The sequence below is a fragment of the Anomaloglossus baeobatrachus genome, chromosome 1, assembly GCF_048569485.1.
Source record: "Anomaloglossus baeobatrachus isolate aAnoBae1 chromosome 1, aAnoBae1.hap1, whole genome shotgun sequence".
NCBI lineage: Eukaryota > Metazoa > Chordata > Amphibia > Anura > Aromobatidae > Anomaloglossus > Anomaloglossus baeobatrachus.
Window position 1 is genome coordinate 219,678,354 of NC_134353.1, and position 21,630 is coordinate 219,699,983.

The window sequence follows — 21,630 nt, forward strand, 5'->3', positions numbered from 1 at the left end:
GATTTTATTCACAACGCGTTTCAGAGGCGGTCTGCCTCCTTCATTAGGTGCCAAAATATAACAGAACATATCAGGGGCACATTAAAATCATGTATAAAGTATTATCTCCACACCGGAATTTTTTTCACCAACACATTCAACTGCAGAACTTCATATGGAAAAGTCTATTAATTAAAATGTAGTCCATTTGTGGGACAACCCAGGATGAGTGGCTACTGATGACCCAACTGCATAACACAAAATAAAAATGAACGTTAGTTTCTAGTCCTTTTGCATTAGAATCCAGGAGCACCTTTAGACACCAGTCATCACCAGTCTTTAGTTGCTCATAAGAAAGCAGGTTAGATTTTTAGCAACATTTGATAATATTGCTCACTAGAGGCAGCAGAAAGCAGCAGCCGGTGCGGCAACCCCAACCTACCTTTTCTGTGAGGTTTCAGATTTCTATCCACAGGCGGAGGCTCACAGTCAGAGGTGGGCACAGACCTTCTTGGTGGGGTTTGTGGACTGGATCTAAACCCCATGTGAGCTGGAGGTGGTACTTGCATCCCGAATGCCGAGAAGTCAAATGTGCCTGGAGTCATGGGGACGTAGTTGGTCTCTTGGATCGGTTCTGTGCAGCTGTTTGAATGCTGCCGAGGTGGAGAATTAGGATTCATGGGAACATAGTTTTCATCCAATTCCTCTGTGGAGAAGCTTCCCATTGTCAGCATGCTTCGGTTTTTCTGAAAGTATAAAAGATTAACCCTTGAAAGCAATGCATAAGAGCCTAACGTTTCACATATGTCAACTACAGCAAATAGAGTCGCTTACGAAATGAAAACCCTCGAGTGAGCTGGATCTATCACTGGAGAAAGGACGTGGGACATCATACAACTCTTGGGAACTCATGTCTAAAGATGGAAAGACAGAAAACTGCTTTAAAAAGTTTAATAAAGCAAAATTACAGTCAAGTAAAATTAACTTTAATATCACGATGGGAAGTGAACTGATCTAGGCACTGTGGACTATTTACACTCCTTTACTAGAGTAAAACAGACCTATGGAGATATGACATGCTTTTCTTTAAAAGGGTATTGTCATCTCCAAGATCCTATCCCAGTAGGTAATAGGTGTAATAATAAGAATATTAGCAAATACCTCCAATTAGAAATGTAGTATAGTTCTTCTGATTCGCTGTCACCTCATGTGCAGGGCATTGCAGGACCTTAGGTATCCACGGTTACCACGCATATAGTCACAGTTAGTTGCTAGTGGTCATTACAATGAATACCTAAGGTCCTGCAATGCCCTGAACATGGGGTAAGTGACATAGTGAATCAGGAGAACTATACTACATTTCTAATTGGAGGTATTTGGTAATATTATTAGCACACCTAGTACATAGTGGGATAGGATCTTGGAGATGGGAATAACCCTTTAACTTCAATGTCTTATATGTGTAGCTATTTCTGACTGCCTTGGTCGCTGAGTGGAGGTCAGAAGACAACTGTCCTCACACACATTGGAGAAATTAATGAAAGCCTGACAATGTCATTGTCATATGTATGCAGCCGGCGAGACGGTTCTACGGTCTTTTGGATAGTGAAGATTAAAGGGGTATTCCAATCTCCAAGATCCTATCCAAATATGTAGTAGGTCTAGTAATCATAATAATAGCAAATACCTCCAATTAGAAATGTAGTATACTTCTTCTGATTCACTATATCGCTTACCTCATAAGCAGGTTATTACAGGACCTTAAGTATCCATAGTTATGACCACGCATATTGTCACAATTAGTTGCTAGTGGTCGTAACCATGGATACCCAAGGACCTGCAATGCCCTGCACATGAGGTAAGAGACATAGTGAATTAAAAGAACTATACTACATTTCTTATTGGAGGTGTTTGCTATTATTGCTACATATTGGAATAGGATCTTGGAGATGGGAATACCCCTTTAAGGTTGGTTAGAAATAGTTAGCACTCTGTATGTTACATGTTAAACAATCTGCTGACGTTTTACACAAATATATCAGAATACTAAAATATAGCCTGGTAAGGCTGCTTTCACACATCCGGCTGTAGCAGTGCGGCACAATCCGGCGCTCTGCTGAAAAAACGAAACAGTTTTTTTTTGCCGCCAGTTTCATTTTTCCAGCATTGGCGCCACATTGTGCCGCATGGGCTTGCGTTCCATCAGGTTTTTGCCGCATGCGGCAGATTTAGCCGGTGCGGCGGCCGGAATGTTCCCTGGCACGTTTTTTGCTCCGGCAAAAAAAAAAACGCATCGCGCCGCATCCAGCCGATGCGGCGCATTTTTCAATGCATCCCTATGGACGCCGGATGCGGCAAAAAACGCATCTGGCCGCCGCATGCGGTTTTGTCCACTGCGCATGCTCAGTAGCATGCTGCAAGCAGCAAAAACCGGACGGGCCGCATGTAAAAAAACTTATGCAAAGGATGCGGTGTTTTCACCGCATCCGTTGCATAGGTTTCACAGCCGGATTAAGTCACACGGCTCAAACCGGATGTGTGAAAGCAGCCTAACTGACACTACAATGGGAACATTTCCTTTAAATTTCCCAGGAACAAAGTTAATTTTAAAGTTGCTTTTAATCAATAGATCTTGGAATATTAATCATTTCCACAATTGGATGTGTAAAGAAAATTGTTCCTGTGCTGAGATAATCTCATATATGATCAGACCATGTCCCTGTACGGTCAGACACGGCCATTACACAGTACATAGCAGGGACACATGTAGGATATCAGCACAGGAACATTTAAAAAAAAAAAAAAATTCAAATGTGGAAATCATCATCACTACAAGATCTATTGATTAAAATCAACTCTGTTCGTGGGACACCACCTTTAATTTAGGCTAGGTTCACATTTCCGTTGTTTTGCATCAGTCACATGCGTTGCTTGACGCATGTGACTGATGCATTGTACAACGGATGACAAAGAACAGAATTCATTGTCGGACTCCGTTGTGTGCGGGGGGCGGAGTTCGGGGTTGGTGGAGCCGAGCGGGGCCGTGGCGCTGAGGACGTCAGTGCCGCGGTCTGCATGGCTGGGGACAGGCGAGTGTGTGTGTGTATATGCGAAATGCGGGAGGGGGCGGAGCCGAGAGGGGAAGTGTCGTGCTCCCTGCACACGTAGCCAGGGTAAATATCAGGTAACCAAGCAAAGCTCTTTGGTTGGTTACCCGATATTTACCTTGGTTACCAGCTTACACCGCTTAGCGCTGGCTCCTTGCACACGTAACCAGGGTAAATATCGGGTAACTAGGCAAAGCGCATTGCTTGGTAACCCGATGTGTATCCTGGGGTGTATGATGTGTATCCTGCAGGGAGCCAGAGAGAGCATGCGCAGCGAAATCCTACGGATTGCACTGCTCAAAAAAACGTTACAAGCTGCGTTCCTTCAGCCCCGCGGTCAGTCGTTCCACGACTAATCAGTTAGGCGGAGGATGCAACGCAACATCAGTTACAATCCGCCGCTCATACAAGTCTATGGGAACCACGGAATCCGCCAAACGGATTCCGTTGTTTACCAGAGCAGCGGATTGTGACTGATACAATTTAACGGAAGTGTGAACCTAGCCTTACTCTTTCAATGACAAAAGTAAATATTGGAGAAAAGCAGCCTGGACACCATAAGTACACTGGCATGAACCACAATGTATTGGTATATGAGCAGTTTCCCTCTGGCTGCATGGATAGCTACTAACAATTGTATGTAAGAGTGTTTTCCTTGCTTCAGTGTTTTTTGTGCCAATATTTAATTGCTGATAGATATAATTATGAAATAGAGTTGATCAGACTTTAACAAGCGAGTAGACTGATTAGCTTCAAACAATATCTGGTTTGACTTGCTGGTTAATAGGTAGGTAGTGTGTGATAACCAAAGTGAACCTCCTGGACACAGATTTCTAAATTTTCCAAAACACATTAAATAATCAGAGTGCACTTTGTGGATGACACGTGACCCAGAAGAGCATACAATGCATTATCGGGAGAAGGCGCTGGTCACGTAATCTCGTGTTTCTGAGAGGCGGCATTTGCAGATAACTTGTACGTTTGCTATTCAGTATATATTGAATCTCCGTATTTTAGAATCTGGGCATACACAATCCTTACATGGTTCTTTCCAAAAAGTTACATTTCTTCATTTACCCAACATATGAGATATAATGCACTCTTACCTTTCCTATGTTTATTTAATTCTAAGTTAGAAATGGTATTACTACGTGATGTGGCCATTCCTCCTGTGGGGACGCAGTAGTTACTGTCAGTCTCTGAGGCAGTGCGGGTTAGACTGTGTTCTGCGGGGGAGCGCTCAGAAGAGTAATAAGGCTTTGGTGGTCTTGGCGGTGGAACATCCGCAATAGTCTCTAACTTTGTTGTAGACTGCCCTAAAGAGTTTTCATGCACAGTCCGGGGTATCTGGTAAGTGCTGCCTGAGCTGGGTGGAATGTCATAGCTTACAGACATTTGCCTCAGCTGGGACTCCAGTAAGGAGGCGCCTGACATATTAAAAACACTCTGATCCCCATCCACATCAGTACCAGAGGGGGACACTGCTTTTGGTAAAACATCTTGTGAATAGCTTCTCGGCAGGTTATACAGACTAGATTCTGAACAGGATCCAGCACGGGATGGAGAGTCATATACACTAGATTGCTGGAAGTATCCATTGTGGGTGTGCTTGTGAGCAGAGGAGGTCTTATGCGTGGCCACGTTGTCATTGCAGTCAGTTTCAGATGCTGCCGACTTCACAGAATCCGCGTGAGATCTGAACGTGAAAATAAATAAGTAATCATTACATCATCCTATACAAAAACAGAACGTGCTGAAAAATATTACAATATATATATATTCCAACCCAAAACTGGCAAGCAGCATTACAAATTAGTACAGATGAGTCCATTTTCTGATGTGCCGTCTCCATTGAAAAGAAATGTGCTGTGTAATTTCTTATCCCTCACTGAACATTTTAGTTAAGGGGGTTTTTTTCCATTCAGTCTCTTGACTTATGCTGAGCAAAGTTGCTTGTTCTTAACTACGGCCCTACCTAGCACCAAATCAACCCTCAAGTTCCCTTAGTGCAGGTATCCTCAATGTCCCTGCCAACACATCAGTAGAAAACTTGCTAGAAAGTGTAGAAAAAGACATCGCAAAAGAGAAGCAAAGGCCCCGAATACACATTTTATTAATGATACTGGCAGCACCTGTCAATCATTTAAATATCGTGTCTCCCTGAAAATAAGACAGGATCTTATATTATTTTTTGCTCCAAAAGATGTGCTAGGGCTTATTTTCAGGGGATGTCTTCTATTTTCCCATGAACAACAATCCATATACAGTATATTCTTGAACAAAAAAATTAAAAAAAATATCAACATGTATTAAAATATAATCATGTCATCATATTCTGGAACATCAACCTTCTGTGTTAACCCTATTATTGGTTCAGATGCACATTTTCTCATCTGACCTGCTGTTCTCATGGTGCACAACTAGTCCTATGTTGGTGGGTTCATACCATACTTATAAAAAGGTTTAAATTACCTGCTTACATTTGTTATTCTCTATGCATTAAGTTTACCCCCAAAAGAAAGCAGACAACTCCTAAAATAATTGCACTTACCAGACCCCAAACAATTAGAGCTGGCAAGTGAATAGGCTCTCACATACAGATCTGTGTCGCTGTCGGGTCCCTCTGCATTCTACAGCGGTTGGTTCCCCCTGGTGACTGGAAGCGATATCACTTGCGAGGTGCGATACGGTTTGTGAGAGCTGCAGTGCCATACAGCTGGACCAGCGATAAGACCTGACAATGATGCAGATCCCTGTGTGAGAGCCCACCCACCACTGGTACTTAACTGTAATTGTTTAGTGGGGGTGTGCTTTCTTTTGGGGATATCCGTTTGTTTTTTATGAAGAGTCCTGCTGTATTCTTTAACTTTCTCAGCTGCTTGGACATTTCCTTTTGGAACTGCAGCTAGGGCTTATTTTGCTTATTTTCGGAGTAAAGCTTATAATTTAAGCATACTCAAAAAAGTCCTAAAAATGCTACTAGGGCTTATTTTCGGGGGAAACAGGGTATATATATAAATGGGGTTCTCAACTATCCCACTGAAAACTGTCGAAGAAGTTAAGCAGCCATCAGGTGTCTGGCTGCAGTTCCTTGTATACAAAACGACATTTGTTATTCTCATTTGATATCATCAGATTGGCGTTTGTAGGATCTTGGGCATAGCTCAGACTGATTCTAGCATTAGTGTTATAAGAATATATATTTATCTTTTCGTTGGGCTATATACCTAAAGACATTGTCTGTTTAACCTGCTTATTTATGCATATGAACTATGTTGTTTACTGCCTTTTGGTGAGGATTATGGAATAATTCTTGCCCACTATATTCATATCCTATATATTTTCTCATGATGGATGGACGTTTGGTTTTAAATGTTTTTATACAATTGTCTAAATAAACATGTCTGAAATTTTTGCTAGAGTTGAGTGCTTCTTGGCCCATGCTTTTTTTCCTCTTGTTTATTGCTCGTTATTGGGCATCTGCACCCTCACTTATTTATTGATAAAACATTATTATAGTTGTGCATTCCCAATCTTTTGTTTCTTGGTTATATATAAATGGGGTTCTCAACTATCCCACTGAAAACTATGTCAAAAAAGGTAAGCAGCCATCAGGTGTCTGGCTGCAGTTCCTCTGCTCTGCCTACTGAATACATGGGCATGGCCTACCAAACCGAGCATGCATATAAATTTCTATAAAACACACAAAAATTCTTTATATTAACGATTGGTTTTGAGCTTAATTTGTTGATTTGTTGCACAATCTGCCCAAACTTCAAACACAGAAATGGCATATCAATGGATCAATTAATACATTATATTTTTTCATTCAATTAAGGAGACAGCACAGGAGAAAAATGATGTATGACGAATGTTAATTATATAAAAATATATATTTCAAGTAAAACGCGTGTTAGATCAATCATAGGAGTAATCGTTTTAGAAAATTTTGTTATGTGATTACAAGAGACGTGTGACCTACTAATAGAAGCATTTTTCCTCTTTTGTGCATTGTTCTTCAAATCTTTAAATTCTGGCAACGGGAACAATGGAAGTCTTCATTGCGGTTCAGGGATACGTATATACATTTCTCCCTAAAGCATTTGACTTTTATTGATGCTAAAATATTTTGAAGCTTTAGAAACCTTAGCATGCTAACATAAGTTCTAAATGTAGGTGTAAAAAAATGAGTAACACTATTGACAACGCAAATTAAAAGGAGAACCGAATGCCCAGATTAGGACTGGATCCTCAACGATTACCTCTCAGCGAAAAGGTCACGATTAGGAATTCCATACATTTGTATATTATTGGAGATGGTGTGAAATAGGGAGTGATGCTCCGGAGGAGAGCGGTGTTCTTAGATTTCTGAAAATGCCTATGTCAGAAGAGGTTTTACTGCTAAAAGCTAGCAAAATCTGCTAAAAGGTAATTTATAAAGAACAGAAACTAGAAGTATGAAGTGAGGAACTCCGAGGGCAATATCTTCATTTACTGACTCAACTTTATCCAAAGCAACTTCTTTACCATTTCTGAAGATCACCTTTATGTCAACAAATTTTATTTTGTAAGTAGTTGGTTATAACTTCTTGTAAGCAAAAAAAAAAAAAGCGCAGAAGATTCTGTATTAAAGGGGTTTCCCAGTTCTAGGACAAGGATGACCTCTCCTCAGGATAGCAGATCAGCGGGGTGCTGTCACTGCATGGCGGCCATTCTCAGGGGCTGCCTTCATTTTATCTGCTATATCACACAAAATTTAAGAATGGTTTATAAACAGAACCTGTCAGCACGACTTTGTCATGTTAAGTAAAGACGTGGCTGTAACACTGATTAAGTTGATATCTTTGGTGAAGAGATGCACTTTGTAGTAGTTCTTTAAGGCTATGTGCCCACGTGTGTGAAGTCACTGCATGTCCGCTTCAGAGCGCAGCTGAAAAGCTCCGTTCTGAAACTTTGGCGACTGCAGAATTCGTGCGCTCTGGATGCTGCCTCTCCCATAGACAGAATGGAGACAGCATGCAAAACGCTCGAAAGAAGTGACTTGTTGCTTTTTAGAACCCAGCGATTTGGCAGCGTTCAATCTTCATAGATTGTGCAGGGGACACAGGAGGCATGCAGTTACGCTGCAGTGCAATACACAGCGTAACTGCATGCAAATACGCAACGTGGGCACACAGCCTAATTGTCATTTGAAGTTTGGTGGTTTTTTTTGAAGATTTCGGTGCGGAGGGCCATACTGTGCTCCGGGTCTTCAACCTGCATAGGATTTCTGGCCCCTCTGACTGCCTGCTCTGTATTCAGACAGGATTTTAGACTGTTAGGCTATGTGCGCATGTGTGCGTATTGCATGCAATTACGCTGCGTTCTGCACCGCAGCGTAACTGCATGCGTCCTGCGTCCCCAGCACAATCTATGAAGATTGTGCATGAGAGGTGCGCACGTGGCGTATTAGAACGCAGTGATTCGGCTGCTGCCCGAAGCGTGTGTTCTAAGAAGTGACATGTCACTTCTTTCATGCACTTTGCATGCTGTCTATAGGGAGAGGCAGCATGCAGAGTGCACGAATTCTGCAGGCACCAGGCGCTTCAGAACGAAGCTTTTCAGCTGCGCTCTGAAGCGGACCTTTTGTGCGCAGTGCAGAGCGCACACATGCGCACGTAGCCTAAAAGGCTACTGCTTTTTCAGTGACCTGCCTCATCTAAGACCAGAGGCAGTTGGATGGGCCAGCGGGGTATCACAGACAGGGAGGAAAGGACCAAATGTACAGTCTGGCCCCTGTGCACCGATATCTGTTTAGCAGAAAACCTCAAAATGGTGATTGGTGAAGAAATTCACTTTGTTGGTGATTGGTGAAGAAATTCACTTTGTTGGTGATTGGTGAAGAAATTCACTTTGTTGGTGATTGTTAAAAGGTATAAATTTAATCAGTATCGTAGCCATGTCTTTACATGACAAAATCCTGCTCACAGGTTCGCTTTAAAACGAACCATTAAAAATTGCTTTTATGTGTAGGGACTGCCGTGATGAACTTGTAATAGCACTCCCTGCTGTCCTCTTGGCTCCCTCTTAGACCATATACCCGATAACACCAGTGTTGGAGGAAGCACATCACTGATCTGATGGTCCCCTTGTAAAGACAGCAGAGTGAAATCAGTAGCTTGTGTAGAAAGCCAATACAAATCAGCGCACAAGATGTGTCTTCTCATACGCCCTTGTCGTAACGGCCCTTTTACCAGAGCCAATAATTGGCCATAAACATGCAATCCCCCCCACCCCCCCAAAAAAAAATAAAATGATTAGACACTGTTTCGTTGAATCAGTGTATTCCAAGCGGGTGAAATAAGTATTGAACACGTCACCAATTTTCTAACTGAATACATTTCTGAAAGGTGCTGTTGACATTAAATTCTCACGTTATTGGTAACAACCCATCCAATCCACATAGGCAAAGGAATCAAACCATAGATGTCCATAAATTTAGTTATATGTAATAAAAGAGAAATGACATGAGAGAAAAAGTATTGAACACAGAGAAAGTGCAAAAAGCCATGAAAAGTCATGCCACCAGCTGAAATCTTAATAATCAGAAAAAAATCCTGCCACTTAGTGAAAAATAATAACTAGTTCAGGTTATGGCCTATAAAAAAAAAAAGTGTGTCTCATTACCAAGTTGCCACAAAAAAAAAAAAACATCTTATGCTGGGTAAAACCAGTGAGCTGCCTCAAGATGATTGCAACTTCATTGTTGCAAAACACACTGATGGCATTGGTTACAGAAGAATTTTTAAAGTGCTGAAGGTTGCAAGTGAGAACTTTTGGGGCCATAATCCGGAATTAGAAAGATCATTTCACCATAAACCAACCACAACTAGGTGTTCCCAGCAAGATTTCAGACAGAAGAGTGAAGAGAATTATTAGGAAAGTTATCCAAGAGCCAAGGATCACCTGTGAACAGCTACAGAAACACCTGGAATCAGCAGGTACAATTGTTTCAAAAGAAAATACGTGATACACTCAACCTCCATATCCTGCATGCACGGTCAGCTCGCAAGACTCCATTGCTGAACAAAAAGCATGTTCAAGTGTGTTTAAAGTTTGCTCAACAACATATAGACAAGCCTTTGAAATACTGGAAGAGAGTCTGGTCATTTGAGACCAAAATTGAACTCTTTGGATTCCATAATACACACCATGATTTGAGGCCAAATATCACCCCCCAAAACACCATACCACAATTGAAGTTTGGCGATGGAAATATCATGGTGTGGGCCCGGTTTTCAGTATGCGACACTGACAAACCTCATATACTTTGAAGGAAGGATGAATAGACAAATGTACTGAAACATTCTTCATAAAAATCTACTGCCATCCACCAGGATGTTTGAGATGAGGGTGGACATACAGTACAGACCAAACGTTTGGACACACATTCTCATTCAAAAAGTTTTCTTTATTTTAATGACTCTTAAAATTGTAAATTCACATTGAAGGCATCAAAACTATGAATTAACACATGTGGAATGAAATACTTAACAAAAAAGTGTGAAACAACTGAAAATAGGTCTTATATTCTAGGTTCTTCATAGTAGCCACCTTTTGCTTTGATTCCTGCTTTTCACACTCTTGGCATTCTCTTGATGAACTTCAAGAGGTAGTCACCGGAAATGGTCTTCCAACAGTCTTGAAGGAGTTCCCAGAGATACTTTGCTCTTGTTGGCCCTTTTGCCTTCACTCAGCTCACCCCAAACCATCTCGATTGGGTTCAGGTATGGTGACTATGGAGGCAGGATCATCTGTTGTAGCACCCCATCACTCTCCTTCTTAGTCAAATAGCCCTTACAGAGCCTGGAGGTGTGTTTGGGTCATTGTCCTTTTGAAAAATAAATGATGGTCCAACTAAACACAAACCAGATGTAATAGCATGCCGCTGCAAGATGCTGTGGTAGCCATGCTGGTTCAGTATGCCTTCAATTTTGAATAAATACCCAACAGTGTTACTAGCAAAGCACCATCACACCTCCTCCTCCATGCTTCACAGTGGGAACCAGGCATGTAGAGTCCATCCGTTCACCTTTTCTACATCGCACAAAGACATAGTGGTTGGATCCAAAGATCTCAACTTTGGACTCATCAGACCAAAGCACAGATTTCCACTAGTCTAATGTCCATTCCTTGTGTTCTTTAGCCCAAACAAGTCTCTTCTGCATTTAATAATAATTTGTATTATGGCAAGAAAAAAAGCAGCTAACAGTCTATTCAGTAGGACTATCAGCTGTGTATCCACCAGACTTCTGCACAACACAACTGATGGTCCCAACCCCATTTATAAGGCAAGAAATCCCACTTATTAAACCGGACAGTGCATACCTGTGAAGTGAAAACCATTTCCGGTGACTACCTCTTGAAGCTCATCAAGAGAATGCCAAGAGTGTGCACAGCAGTAATCAAAGCAAAAGATGGCTACTTTGAAGAACCTAGAATATAAGACATATTTTCAGTTCTTTCACACTTTTTTGTTAAGTATTTAATTCCACATGTGTTAATTCATAGTTTTAATGCCTTCAACGTGAATCTACAATTTTCAGAGTCATGAAAATAAAGACAACGCTTTGAATGAGAAGGTGTGTCCAAACTTGTGGTCTGTACTGTATCAGCAAGACAATGATCTTAGACACACAGACAAGGAAACTCTCAATTTGTTTCAGAGAAAGAAAATAAAGCTCCTAGAATGGCCCAGCCAATCACCTGACCAGAATGAAATTAATAATTTATAGAAGAAACCAGAGTTCATAGAAGGAGCCCACGAAACCTTCAGGATTTGAAGAGGGTTTGTGTGTTGTTACTGACATCTGGTAAGAAATTTATGTCAATAGCACCTTTAGAAATATATTTACTTTGAAAATTGGTGACGTGTTCAATACGCATGTAAACGTCTTCATAGCTTCATAGTGCGCATGACCAGAAGTCTGGGGATCATGCGCACTGAGCCGAAATCCAGCGTAGGGTGGCGATGGCGGCGGAGAGGGATCATCCTCTGGCGTTGCGCATTCATTATCATGTTAGCATGCTCACAGGGGCGTACTAACATGATCATGGGGCTGACTAGCCAAGAGAACTGACGCCCTTGTGACTAGTCGCTGGCCCAATTAGCATACAATGAAGGATCTTTAGAAATACTTTCTCTAAAGATCTCTTTATCTATGCTATTAGATGCTGGGACAGTTATGCAGGGAATAGCAATGTACACCCAGAACTGCTGGTGGCTCTGGGTGCATATTGCACCTGACAGGTTCCCTTTAATTGGGTAAGTTAATATTTAAATGTGCGGAAATTCCGGTGAAGACTCAAGGTGGATGATGTAATGTTAAAAAAAAAAAAAAACACACGGGAGAAAAGTAAAAGCATAAACACAACATACAGATTTGCATGCCCTTAAAAACTATAGGAACATAATGGTTGATGCATTTCAATACAAGCATTTCAGAAAACCACACATCCACAGTAATGACTATTAAGTCTGTAAAACGGTCAATCCAAAATTGTATGTGTGAGTGATGACACCATGCAGGGTGCACCGGGCATTACAATAACCTCACACTCACTGCCATGAAATCTTTTTGCTCTCAAAATCTTCAAGTAGTAGATAATCCTCCTCTGATGCGAGCGACGCTGACCCATGTCTGATTTACCAACAAAGTGACACAAGAATCAACACGACAATGTGAATGTCTGAACAAAATCTCATACTGCAGTGGCACATTATCTGTGGCGGATTAGAAGTGCGCGCTAAGAAATACGTGAGGACAATGAAAACCATTGAATATTCATAGAAGATGAAGAAAGGGACCGCACAATCCTGGAAGCCGGTGAAAATGTTTTTTTATTTCATGCGGTGCAACATAAAAGGCAGGGAAGGAGCTGGGTGCAGGCTCCTTGCAAGGACGGCGGCCGTTTCGCGTATGTGTACGCTTCGACTGGGTGGACCAGTTGAAGCGTACACATACGCGAAACAGCCGTCGTCCTTGCAAGGAGCCTGCACCCAGCTCCTTCCCTGCCTTTTATGTTGCACCGCATGAAATAAAAAACGTTTTCACCGGCTTCCAGGATTGTGCGGTCCCTTTCTTCATCTTCTATGAATATTCTCTGGACGTCTCCTGTTGGACAAGCACTCCTCTGCCGTGAGTGAATGGTGCCCAGCCCATATTCCATTATTCCACTATATTGTTTGACAGCCGCAAGGTAAAAGCCAGTGGTGCAGGGCTATTTTTACTATTTATTGAAACCATTGAATGTTTCCACAATATCACTGGTTTCACAAACCGGTCATGAATAAAGCCCCCGTCACATTTAACGACTTACCAGCAATCCCGACAACGGTACGACCTGGTAAGTCGCTACGTGGTCGCTGGTGAGATGTCACACAGTCAGATCTTCCCAACTATACAGCGACCTGTATAACAATCTCGGTGGTACGTGTCTGAGCTCTGAGTCGTCAACGAGGTCGCTGGTAATGCGTCAAACACACCGATGCATCCTACCCTGCAGGACCTCGACGATCAAAAAATGGTCCAGGCCATTCCGACACGACCAGCGATCTCACAGCAGGGGCCTGGTCGCTGCTATGTGTCAAACGTAGCGAAATCGCTGGCGAGGTCGTTGTTGCGTCACAGAATCTGTGACTCAGCAGCGATCTCTCTAGGGATCTCGCTATGTGTGAAGGTACCTCAAGTCCCTTGAAACGCTGCAGTGTTTCAGAGAAGATGCGCTTTGTAAGTTCGTCCCCGCCTGCTGTCAATGACTGACAGGTCTCTCCCTATACACGCAGGCGGGGAGACCTATCACTCCAGGGCAGCGGATGCAGAGAAGCTTCTAACGTATGTTTTTCTTTGAAATTCCGCAGCATTTTGGAGTCAAACATACCTGGCAGAGATCATACCGGTGCCTGATACTGTGCCGTATCCACAGGTAGCATGTATCAGCTGTCAGGTTCTTTTTACAAGCTTACAAAAGGTGCCACAGAATTCTGGTTAGGAAGACAATGACTTTGCTTTTGCTCCTTGAAGGATTTCTTCCCATGGGGCTCATACGCTGTGGATTTTGGGGACAGAAAAGCAGCTGCTTGTTACAATAGCAGCATTGTAAATTCTCATAAAATGTCAGATTTCATATCCAGTACTTTATTCTGGGGATTTTCGCTATCATATCTGGAAGGACGTTTACAGCAAATGTCACCACTATGGACTTTTATGAAGGAAATATGCAGCTATAGCCCTGTGGGAACATATCCTTCAAGGTAGGCTTAGGCACAAGGACACAGATTCTCTACAGCCATTAGGATATACACCATAAAACAGGAGTGAAGAAACTGTGGCAAACAGTCCGGCCCATGGGCAGTCCCTTTAATGATTCCAAGCAGTGTTCACAATGTGACAATGCCAGAGATGTACAGTATATCACAAAGTGAGTACACCCCTCACATTTTTGTTATATTTTACTATATCTTTTCATGGGACAACACTGAAGATATGACACTTTGATATAATGTATAATAGTCAGTATACAGTTTGAATAACAGTGTTAATTTGGTGTACCCCTAAATAACTCAACACACAGCCATTAATGTCTAAACTATTAGCAACAAAAGTGAGTACCCCCCTAAGCGGAAATAGCCAAATTGTGTGCAATCAGACATTTTCCCTCCCTGATGTCATGCGACTCTTTAGTGTTATAAGATCTCAGGTGTCAATGAGCAGCAGATGGGTTACATTTGATGTGATCGCTCTCACACTCACTCATACTGGTCACTGGAAGTTCAACATGGCACCTCATGGCAAAGAATTCTGAGGATCTGAAAAAAAAGAATTGTTGCTCTACATAAAAATAGCCTATGCTATAAGAAGATTGCTACCACCCTCAAACTGAGCTGCAGCATGGTGGCCAAGACCATATAGCAGTTTAACAAGACAAGTACCACTCAGAACAGGCCTCGCCATGGTCGAACAAAGCAGTTGCGGTTACATGCTCAGCTTCTTATCCAAAGGTTGTTTTTTCAATTTAGATGTCCAAGTGTTGTCAGCATTTCTGCACACTGCATTAAATTGGTTGGTATGGCTGTCATCCTAGAAAGAAGCCTCTTCTAACGATTTTGTACAATAAAGCCGGCAAACAGTTTGCTGAAAACAAGTAGACTAAGGACATGGTTTACTGGAACTATATACTGTCGTCTGATGAGACCAAAGCAAACGTATTTGGTGGAGATGGTGTCAAGCTTGTGTGGCAGCAACCAGATGAGGAGTACAAAGAGAAGTGTGTCTTGCCTACAGTCAAGCATGGTGGTGGGAGTGTCATGGTTTGGGGCTGCACAAGTGCTGTGGGGAGCTACAGTTTATTGAGGGAACCATGAATGCCAACATGTACTATGACATAGTGAAATAGAACATTATCCCCTCCCTTTGGAAAATGGACCACGGAACAGTATTCCAACATGATAATGACCCCAAACATACATCCAAGACGACCAATGCCTTGCTAATGAAACTGAGGGTATAGCTGCTGGACTGACCAAGCATGTCTCAAGACCTAAATTCTATTGAGCATCTGTGGGGCATCCATAAACAGAAGGTGGAGAAGCGCAAGGTCTCCAACATCCACCAGCTATGTAATGTCATTGAGGAGTGGAAAAATATTCCAGTAGCTTTTGTGAAGATCTAGTAAATTCCATGGCCAAAGTGTTATTTTAAACTCCAAGATCCTATCTTAATATATAGGTGTAAACTACTACTACTACTACCACCACCACTACCACTACCACTACCACTACCACTACTACTACTACTACTAAAATAAACAACAAATCTCTTCAATTAGAAATGAAATATAGTTCTTCTTATTCCCTATGTCACTTACCTCATGTTCAGGGCATTGCAGGACCTGAGGTATCCATGGTTACGACCACACATATATCACAGTTAGTTGCTAGTGGTCACAACCATAGATGGCTAAGGACCTGTAACGCCCTGCACATGAAGTAAGCGACAGTGTGAATCAGAAGAACTATACTACATTTCCAACTGGAGGTATTTGCTAATATTCTTACTATTACACCTACTACATATTGGGATAGGATCTTTGAGATGAGAATAGCCCTTTAAAAGGAAGTGCAAGAAAATAATGGTTGCCACACAAAATATTGACACTGGGCACAATTTGACCATTTTCACTTAGGGGTGTACTCACTTTTGTTGCCAGCCGTTTAGACAGTAATGGCTGTGTGTTGTCATTTAGAGGGCCTACCAAGTTTACATTGTATCAAAGTGTTATACCTTCAATGTTGTCCCCTGAATAAATATAATAAGATATTTACAAAAATGTAAGGGGTGTATTCACTTGTGATATACTGTGCGCATACACACACATTACACATTAACACATCTTGCAGTTGCTTCCAGGCATGTGATTGATCACATGACCTGAAAGGTGCTTTGAGTGAATCGGGTGGAAGGTCCTTCAGCTCCTGCAGCCTCCGTTCAGGTCCCAGCAGCTCTGCACCGATCACATAGATCAGTGTGGGGCAGGAGGAGAGAACAGTTCTCTGTGATCAGGGAGGCTGCAGTGAAAGCATTCTTCTCCATCACAGGCGGCTCCATCTGGCCTATAAGATGCGCACACTTTTTTAGCAACAGTTTTTCATGTTAAAGAAGGGAATTTTGTTTACTTACCGTAAATTCCTTTTCTTCTAGCTCTAATTGGGAGACCCAGACAATTGGGTGTATAGGCTATGCCTCCGGAGGCCGCACAAAGTATTACACTAAAAGTGTTAAGCCCCTCCCCTTCTGCCTATACACCCCCCGTGCTCCCACGGGCTCCTCAGTTTTGGTGCAAAAGCAAGAAGGAGGAAAAGATTATAAACTGGTGTAAAGTAGATTCAATCCGAAGGAATATCGGAGAACTGAAACCAAACAACATGAACAACATGTGTACACAAAAAAACAGGGGCGGGTGCTGGGTCTCCCAATTAGAGCTAGAAGAAAAGGAATTTACGGTAAGTAAACAAAATTCCCTTCTTCTTTGTCGCTCTATTGGGAGACCCAGACAATTGGGATGTCCAAAAGCAATCCCTGGGTGGGTAAAATAATACCTCGTAATAGAGCCGTAAAACGGCCTCTTCCTACAGGTGGGCAACCGCCGCCTGAAGGACTCGTCTACCTAGGCTGGCATCCGCCGAAGCATAGGTATGCACCTGATAGTGTTTCGTGAAAGTGTACAGGCTCGACCAGGTAGCCGCCTGACACACCTGCTGACCCGTAGCCTGGTGCCTCAAAGCCCAGGACGCGCCCCCGGCTCTGGTAGAATGGGCCTAGAGCCCTGAGGGAACCGGCAGCCCGGTAAGCTTCGAGAATTGGTTCCTTGATCCACCGGGCCAGGGTTGATTTGGAAGCCTGTGACCCTTTACGCTGGCCAGCGACAAGGACAAAGAGTGCATCCGAGCGGCGCAGGGGCGCCGTACGAGAAATGTAGAGCCTGAGTGCTCTCACCAGATCTAACCAGTGCAAATCCTTTTCACATTGGTGAACTGGATGATGACAAAAAGAGGGTAAAGAGATATCCTGATTGAGATGAAAGGGGGGTACCACCCTTGGGAGAAATTCCAGAACCGGACGCATAACCACCTTGTCCTGGTTAACACCAGGAAAGGGGCTTTGCACGACAACATTGCTAGCTCAGACACTCTCCGAAGTGAAGTGACTGCTACTAGGAAAATCACTTTCTGCGAAAGGCGTGAGAAAGAAATATCCCTTATTGGATCGAATGGTGGTTTCTGAAGAACCATCAGCACCCCGTTCAGAACCCAGGGTTCTAACGGCCGCTTGTAAGGATGAACGATGTGACAACCCCCTGCAGGAACGTGCATACCTGTGGAAGTCTGGCTAGGCGCTACTGGAAAAAACACAGAGAGCGCTGAGACTTGTCCCTTAAGGGAGCCGAGCGACAAACCCTTTTCCAGTCCAGATTGAAGGAAGGACAGAAAAATGGGCAAGGCAAAAGGCCAGGGAGAAAAACCCCGAGCAGAGCACCACGACAGGAAATTTTTCCACGTCCTGTGGTAGATCTTGGCGGACGTTGGTTTCCTAACCTGTCTCATAGTGGCAATGACCTCTTGAGATAATCCTGAAGACGCTAGATCTAGGACTCAATGGCCACAGTGTCAGGTTGAGGGCCGCAGAATTCAAATGGAAAAAACGGCCCTTGAGACAGCAAGTCTGGTCGGACTGGTAGTGCCCACGTTTGGCCTACCGTGAGATGCCACAGATCCGGGTACCACGACCTCCTCGGCCAGTCTGGAGTGACGAGGATGGCGCGGCGGCAGTCGGCCCTGATCGTGCGTAACACTCTGGGCAACAGTGCCAGCGGAGGAAACACATAAGGGAGTTGAAACTGCGACCAATTCCGAACTAAGGAGTCTGCCGCCATAGCTCTGTGATCGTGAGAGCGTGCCATGAATGCCATGACCTTGTTGTTGTGCCGGGACGCCATTAGGTCGACGTCCGGCCTCCCTCAGCGGCAACAGATCTCCTGAAACACGCCCGGGTGAAGAGACCATTCCCCTGCGTCCATGCCCTGGCGACTGAGAAAGTCTGCTTCCCAGTTTCCGACGCCCGGGATGTGAACTGCGGAGATGGTGGAGGCCGTGGCTTCCACCCACATCAAAATCCGCCGGACTTCCTGGAAGGCTTGCCGACTGCGTGTTCCGCCTTGGTGGTTGATGTAAGCCACCACTGTGGAGTTGTCCGACTGAATTCGGATCTGCTTGCCTTCCAGCCACTGCTGGAACACTTTTTAGGGCAAGATACACTGCCCTGATCTTCAGAACATTGATCTGAAGCGAGGACTCTTGCTGAGTCCACGTACCCTGAGCCCTGTGGTGGAGAAAGACTGCTCCCCACCCTGACAGACTCGCGTCCGTCGTGACCACCTCCCAGGATGGGGGTAGGAAGGATTTCCCATGCGATAATGAAGTGGGAAGAAAGCCACCCCCTAAGGGAAGCTTTGGTTGCCTGAGAGAGGGAGACGTTCCTGTCGAGGGACGTCGGTTTCCTGTCCTATTTGCGTAGGATGTCCCAATGAAGAGGACGCAGGTGAAACTGCGCGAAAGGAACTGCCTCCATTGCTGCCACCATCTTCCCCAGGAAGTGCATGAGGCCCTTCAAGGGGTGTGCTTGACCTTGAAGGAGAGATTGCACCCCTTTCTGTAGTGAACGCTTGTTGATCAGCGGAAGCTTCACTATCGCCGATAGGGTATGAAACTCCATGCCAAGATATGTCAGCGATTGGGCTGGTGTCAGATTTGACTTTGGAAAATTGATGATCCACCCGAAACTCTGGAGAGCCCCCAGAGAAGCGTCGGGGCTGTGTTGGCATGCCTCTTGAGAGGGTGCCTTGATCAGCAGATCGTCCAAGTAAGGGATCACCGAGTGACCCTGAGAGTGGAGGACCGCAACTACTGTAGCCCTGACCTTGGTGAAAACCCGTGGGGCTGTAGCCAGGCCGAACTGCAGTGCCACGAACTGCAGGTGTTCGTCTCCTATGGTGAAGCGCAAGAAGCGTTGGTGCTCTGGAGCCACCGGTACGTGGAGAAAAGCATCTTTGATATCGATCGATGCAAGGAAATCTTCTGGGGACATTGAGTCGATGACGGAGCGGAGGGTTTCCATCCGGAACCGTCTGGTCTATACGTGTTTGTTGAGCAGTTACGGGTCCAGGACAGGACGGAAAGACCCGTCCTTCTTTGTAACCACAAACAGGTTGGAGAAAAACCCGTGACCCTGTTGCTGAAGAGGAACAGGGACCACCACTCCTTCTGCCCTCAGGGTGCCCAGCGCCTGCAGAAGAGCCTCGGCTCGCTCGGGAGGCGGGGATAACCTGAAGAATCGAGTCGGGGGACGAGAGGCGAACTCTAACTTGTAACCGTGAGACAGAATGTCTCTCGCCCAACGGTCTTTTACCCTTGGCAGCCAGGAGTCGCAAAGGCGGGAAAGCCTGCCACCAACCGAGGATGCGGATTGAGGAGACCGAAAGCCATCAAGAAGCCGCTTTGGTAGCGGCACCTCCGGTGGTCTTTTTGACTTAGACCGCCATGAATCGGAGAGCCCTTGATCTATTCAGAGGCCTTTTGGACGAGGAGAATTGGGACCTGCCCGCGCCCCGAAAGAACCGAAACCTCGACTGCCCCATCCTCTGTTGGGGTATGTTCGGTTTGGGCTGGGGTAAAGATGTATCCTTTCCCTTGTATTGTTTGATGATTTCATCCAAACGTTCGCCAAACAGTCGGTCGCCAGAAATTGGCAAACTGGTTAAACGCTTTTTTGGAAGCAGAATCTGCCTTCCAGTTCCGTAGCCACAAGGCCCTGCAGAGTACCACCGAATTGGCGGAAGCAACCGCCATACGGCTCGCAGAGTCCAGGACAGCATTAATAGCGTAAGACGCAAATGCAGACGTCTGTGTGGCTGCGTCAATTTGCGCTTGACCTGCTGAGATAGCTTGTAGCACCCATACGGCTGCAAATGCTGGTGTAAAAGAAGCGCTGATAGCTTCATAGATGGATTTCAACCAGAGCTCCATCTGCCTGTGAGTGGCATCTTTGATTGATAGACGCTATAAGATCGTTCACTATGGCGTCCCCGTCAGGCGTATCAAGATTGAGAGCGGCCTCAGGATCAGAATCCTGATCAGCTGTCTCCGCTTCATCATCCAGGGATTCCCCCCGCTGAGACCCTGACCAATATGAAGATGTCGAGGGAATTTCCCAGCGAGCTCGCTTAGACGGTCAGGGGCTGGGGTCTGTATCAGAGACCTCACTCTGGGATCTATGAGACACCCCGGGGAGACCTCTGGTCCAACTGAGGTGGGCCAGGGAGCAATGATTCAAAAGTGCCCCTGTGCTGAGATACCGGTCTGGATTGCTCAGTGGATCCTGCCGGCAGAGGGGTCGTACATGCGGCGCAGGCAGCATAGTAAGCCTGTGGTTTGGCGCTCCTGCCTTTTATGGGCGCCATGCTGTTGACTTCCCTGAGCAACACAATATATATACAGAATCAACTGTGCACCATACAGTGTAAAGCATATCTTATAAACATATGATTTAAAATTACACTCCTGCACAAATGTGGCTAGCACCACAGATGCTGCATACCCCCCGCATAAAGCGGTTGTGAGGCCACCAGGGTCCCTGCCTGGGTCTGTCAGAATTTGTCCCCCTCTGCAGCATTCAAGGAGCTGACAGGAATGGCTGCCGGCTTCTGAGGAGAGGACAGTGAGGGGGGTGGAGTATGCAAAGCATGCTCCAGCCCTCAGTGCTGCTCATCCTGTGCAGCGTCCCGCCCTTCCCCTGCTTGTCAGGGCTGTGGGCGGGAGGAAGAAAGACTAGGCCGCAAAAGCCGGGGACTCGAGTAATAAACGCGGCCGCCGTAAAAGCGCGGCCGCGCGGAAGTCCCCGGCGCACTACAAGTCCCAGCCGCGCCTCAGTGTCAAAACATGGCGGCGGCG

At 44.7% G+C, this 21,630-nt stretch overlaps 1 protein-coding gene across 4 annotated transcripts in view; it reads right to left on the reverse strand.

The window, feature by feature from the left end:
* Positions 1–21,630, reverse strand: part of GAB1 (GRB2 associated binding protein 1) — a 164,277-nt gene that overhangs the window by 43,081 nt on the left and 99,566 nt on the right. For 2 of the 4 annotated variants that reach the window (XM_075348164.1, XM_075348150.1), the window contains exons 4-7: positions 12,689–12,766; positions 4,193–4,782; positions 814–893; positions 422–725 (exon numbers count right to left, since the gene is read on the reverse strand). In XM_075348164.1, the coding sequence (XP_075204279.1) occupies positions 422–725; positions 814–893; positions 4,193–4,782; positions 12,689–12,766 (1,052 nt within the window). The remainder of the gene's footprint in view (positions 1–421; positions 726–813; positions 894–4,192; positions 4,783–12,688; positions 12,767–21,630) is intronic. The other 2 variants (XM_075348175.1, XM_075348156.1) reach the window with 1 other exon arrangement.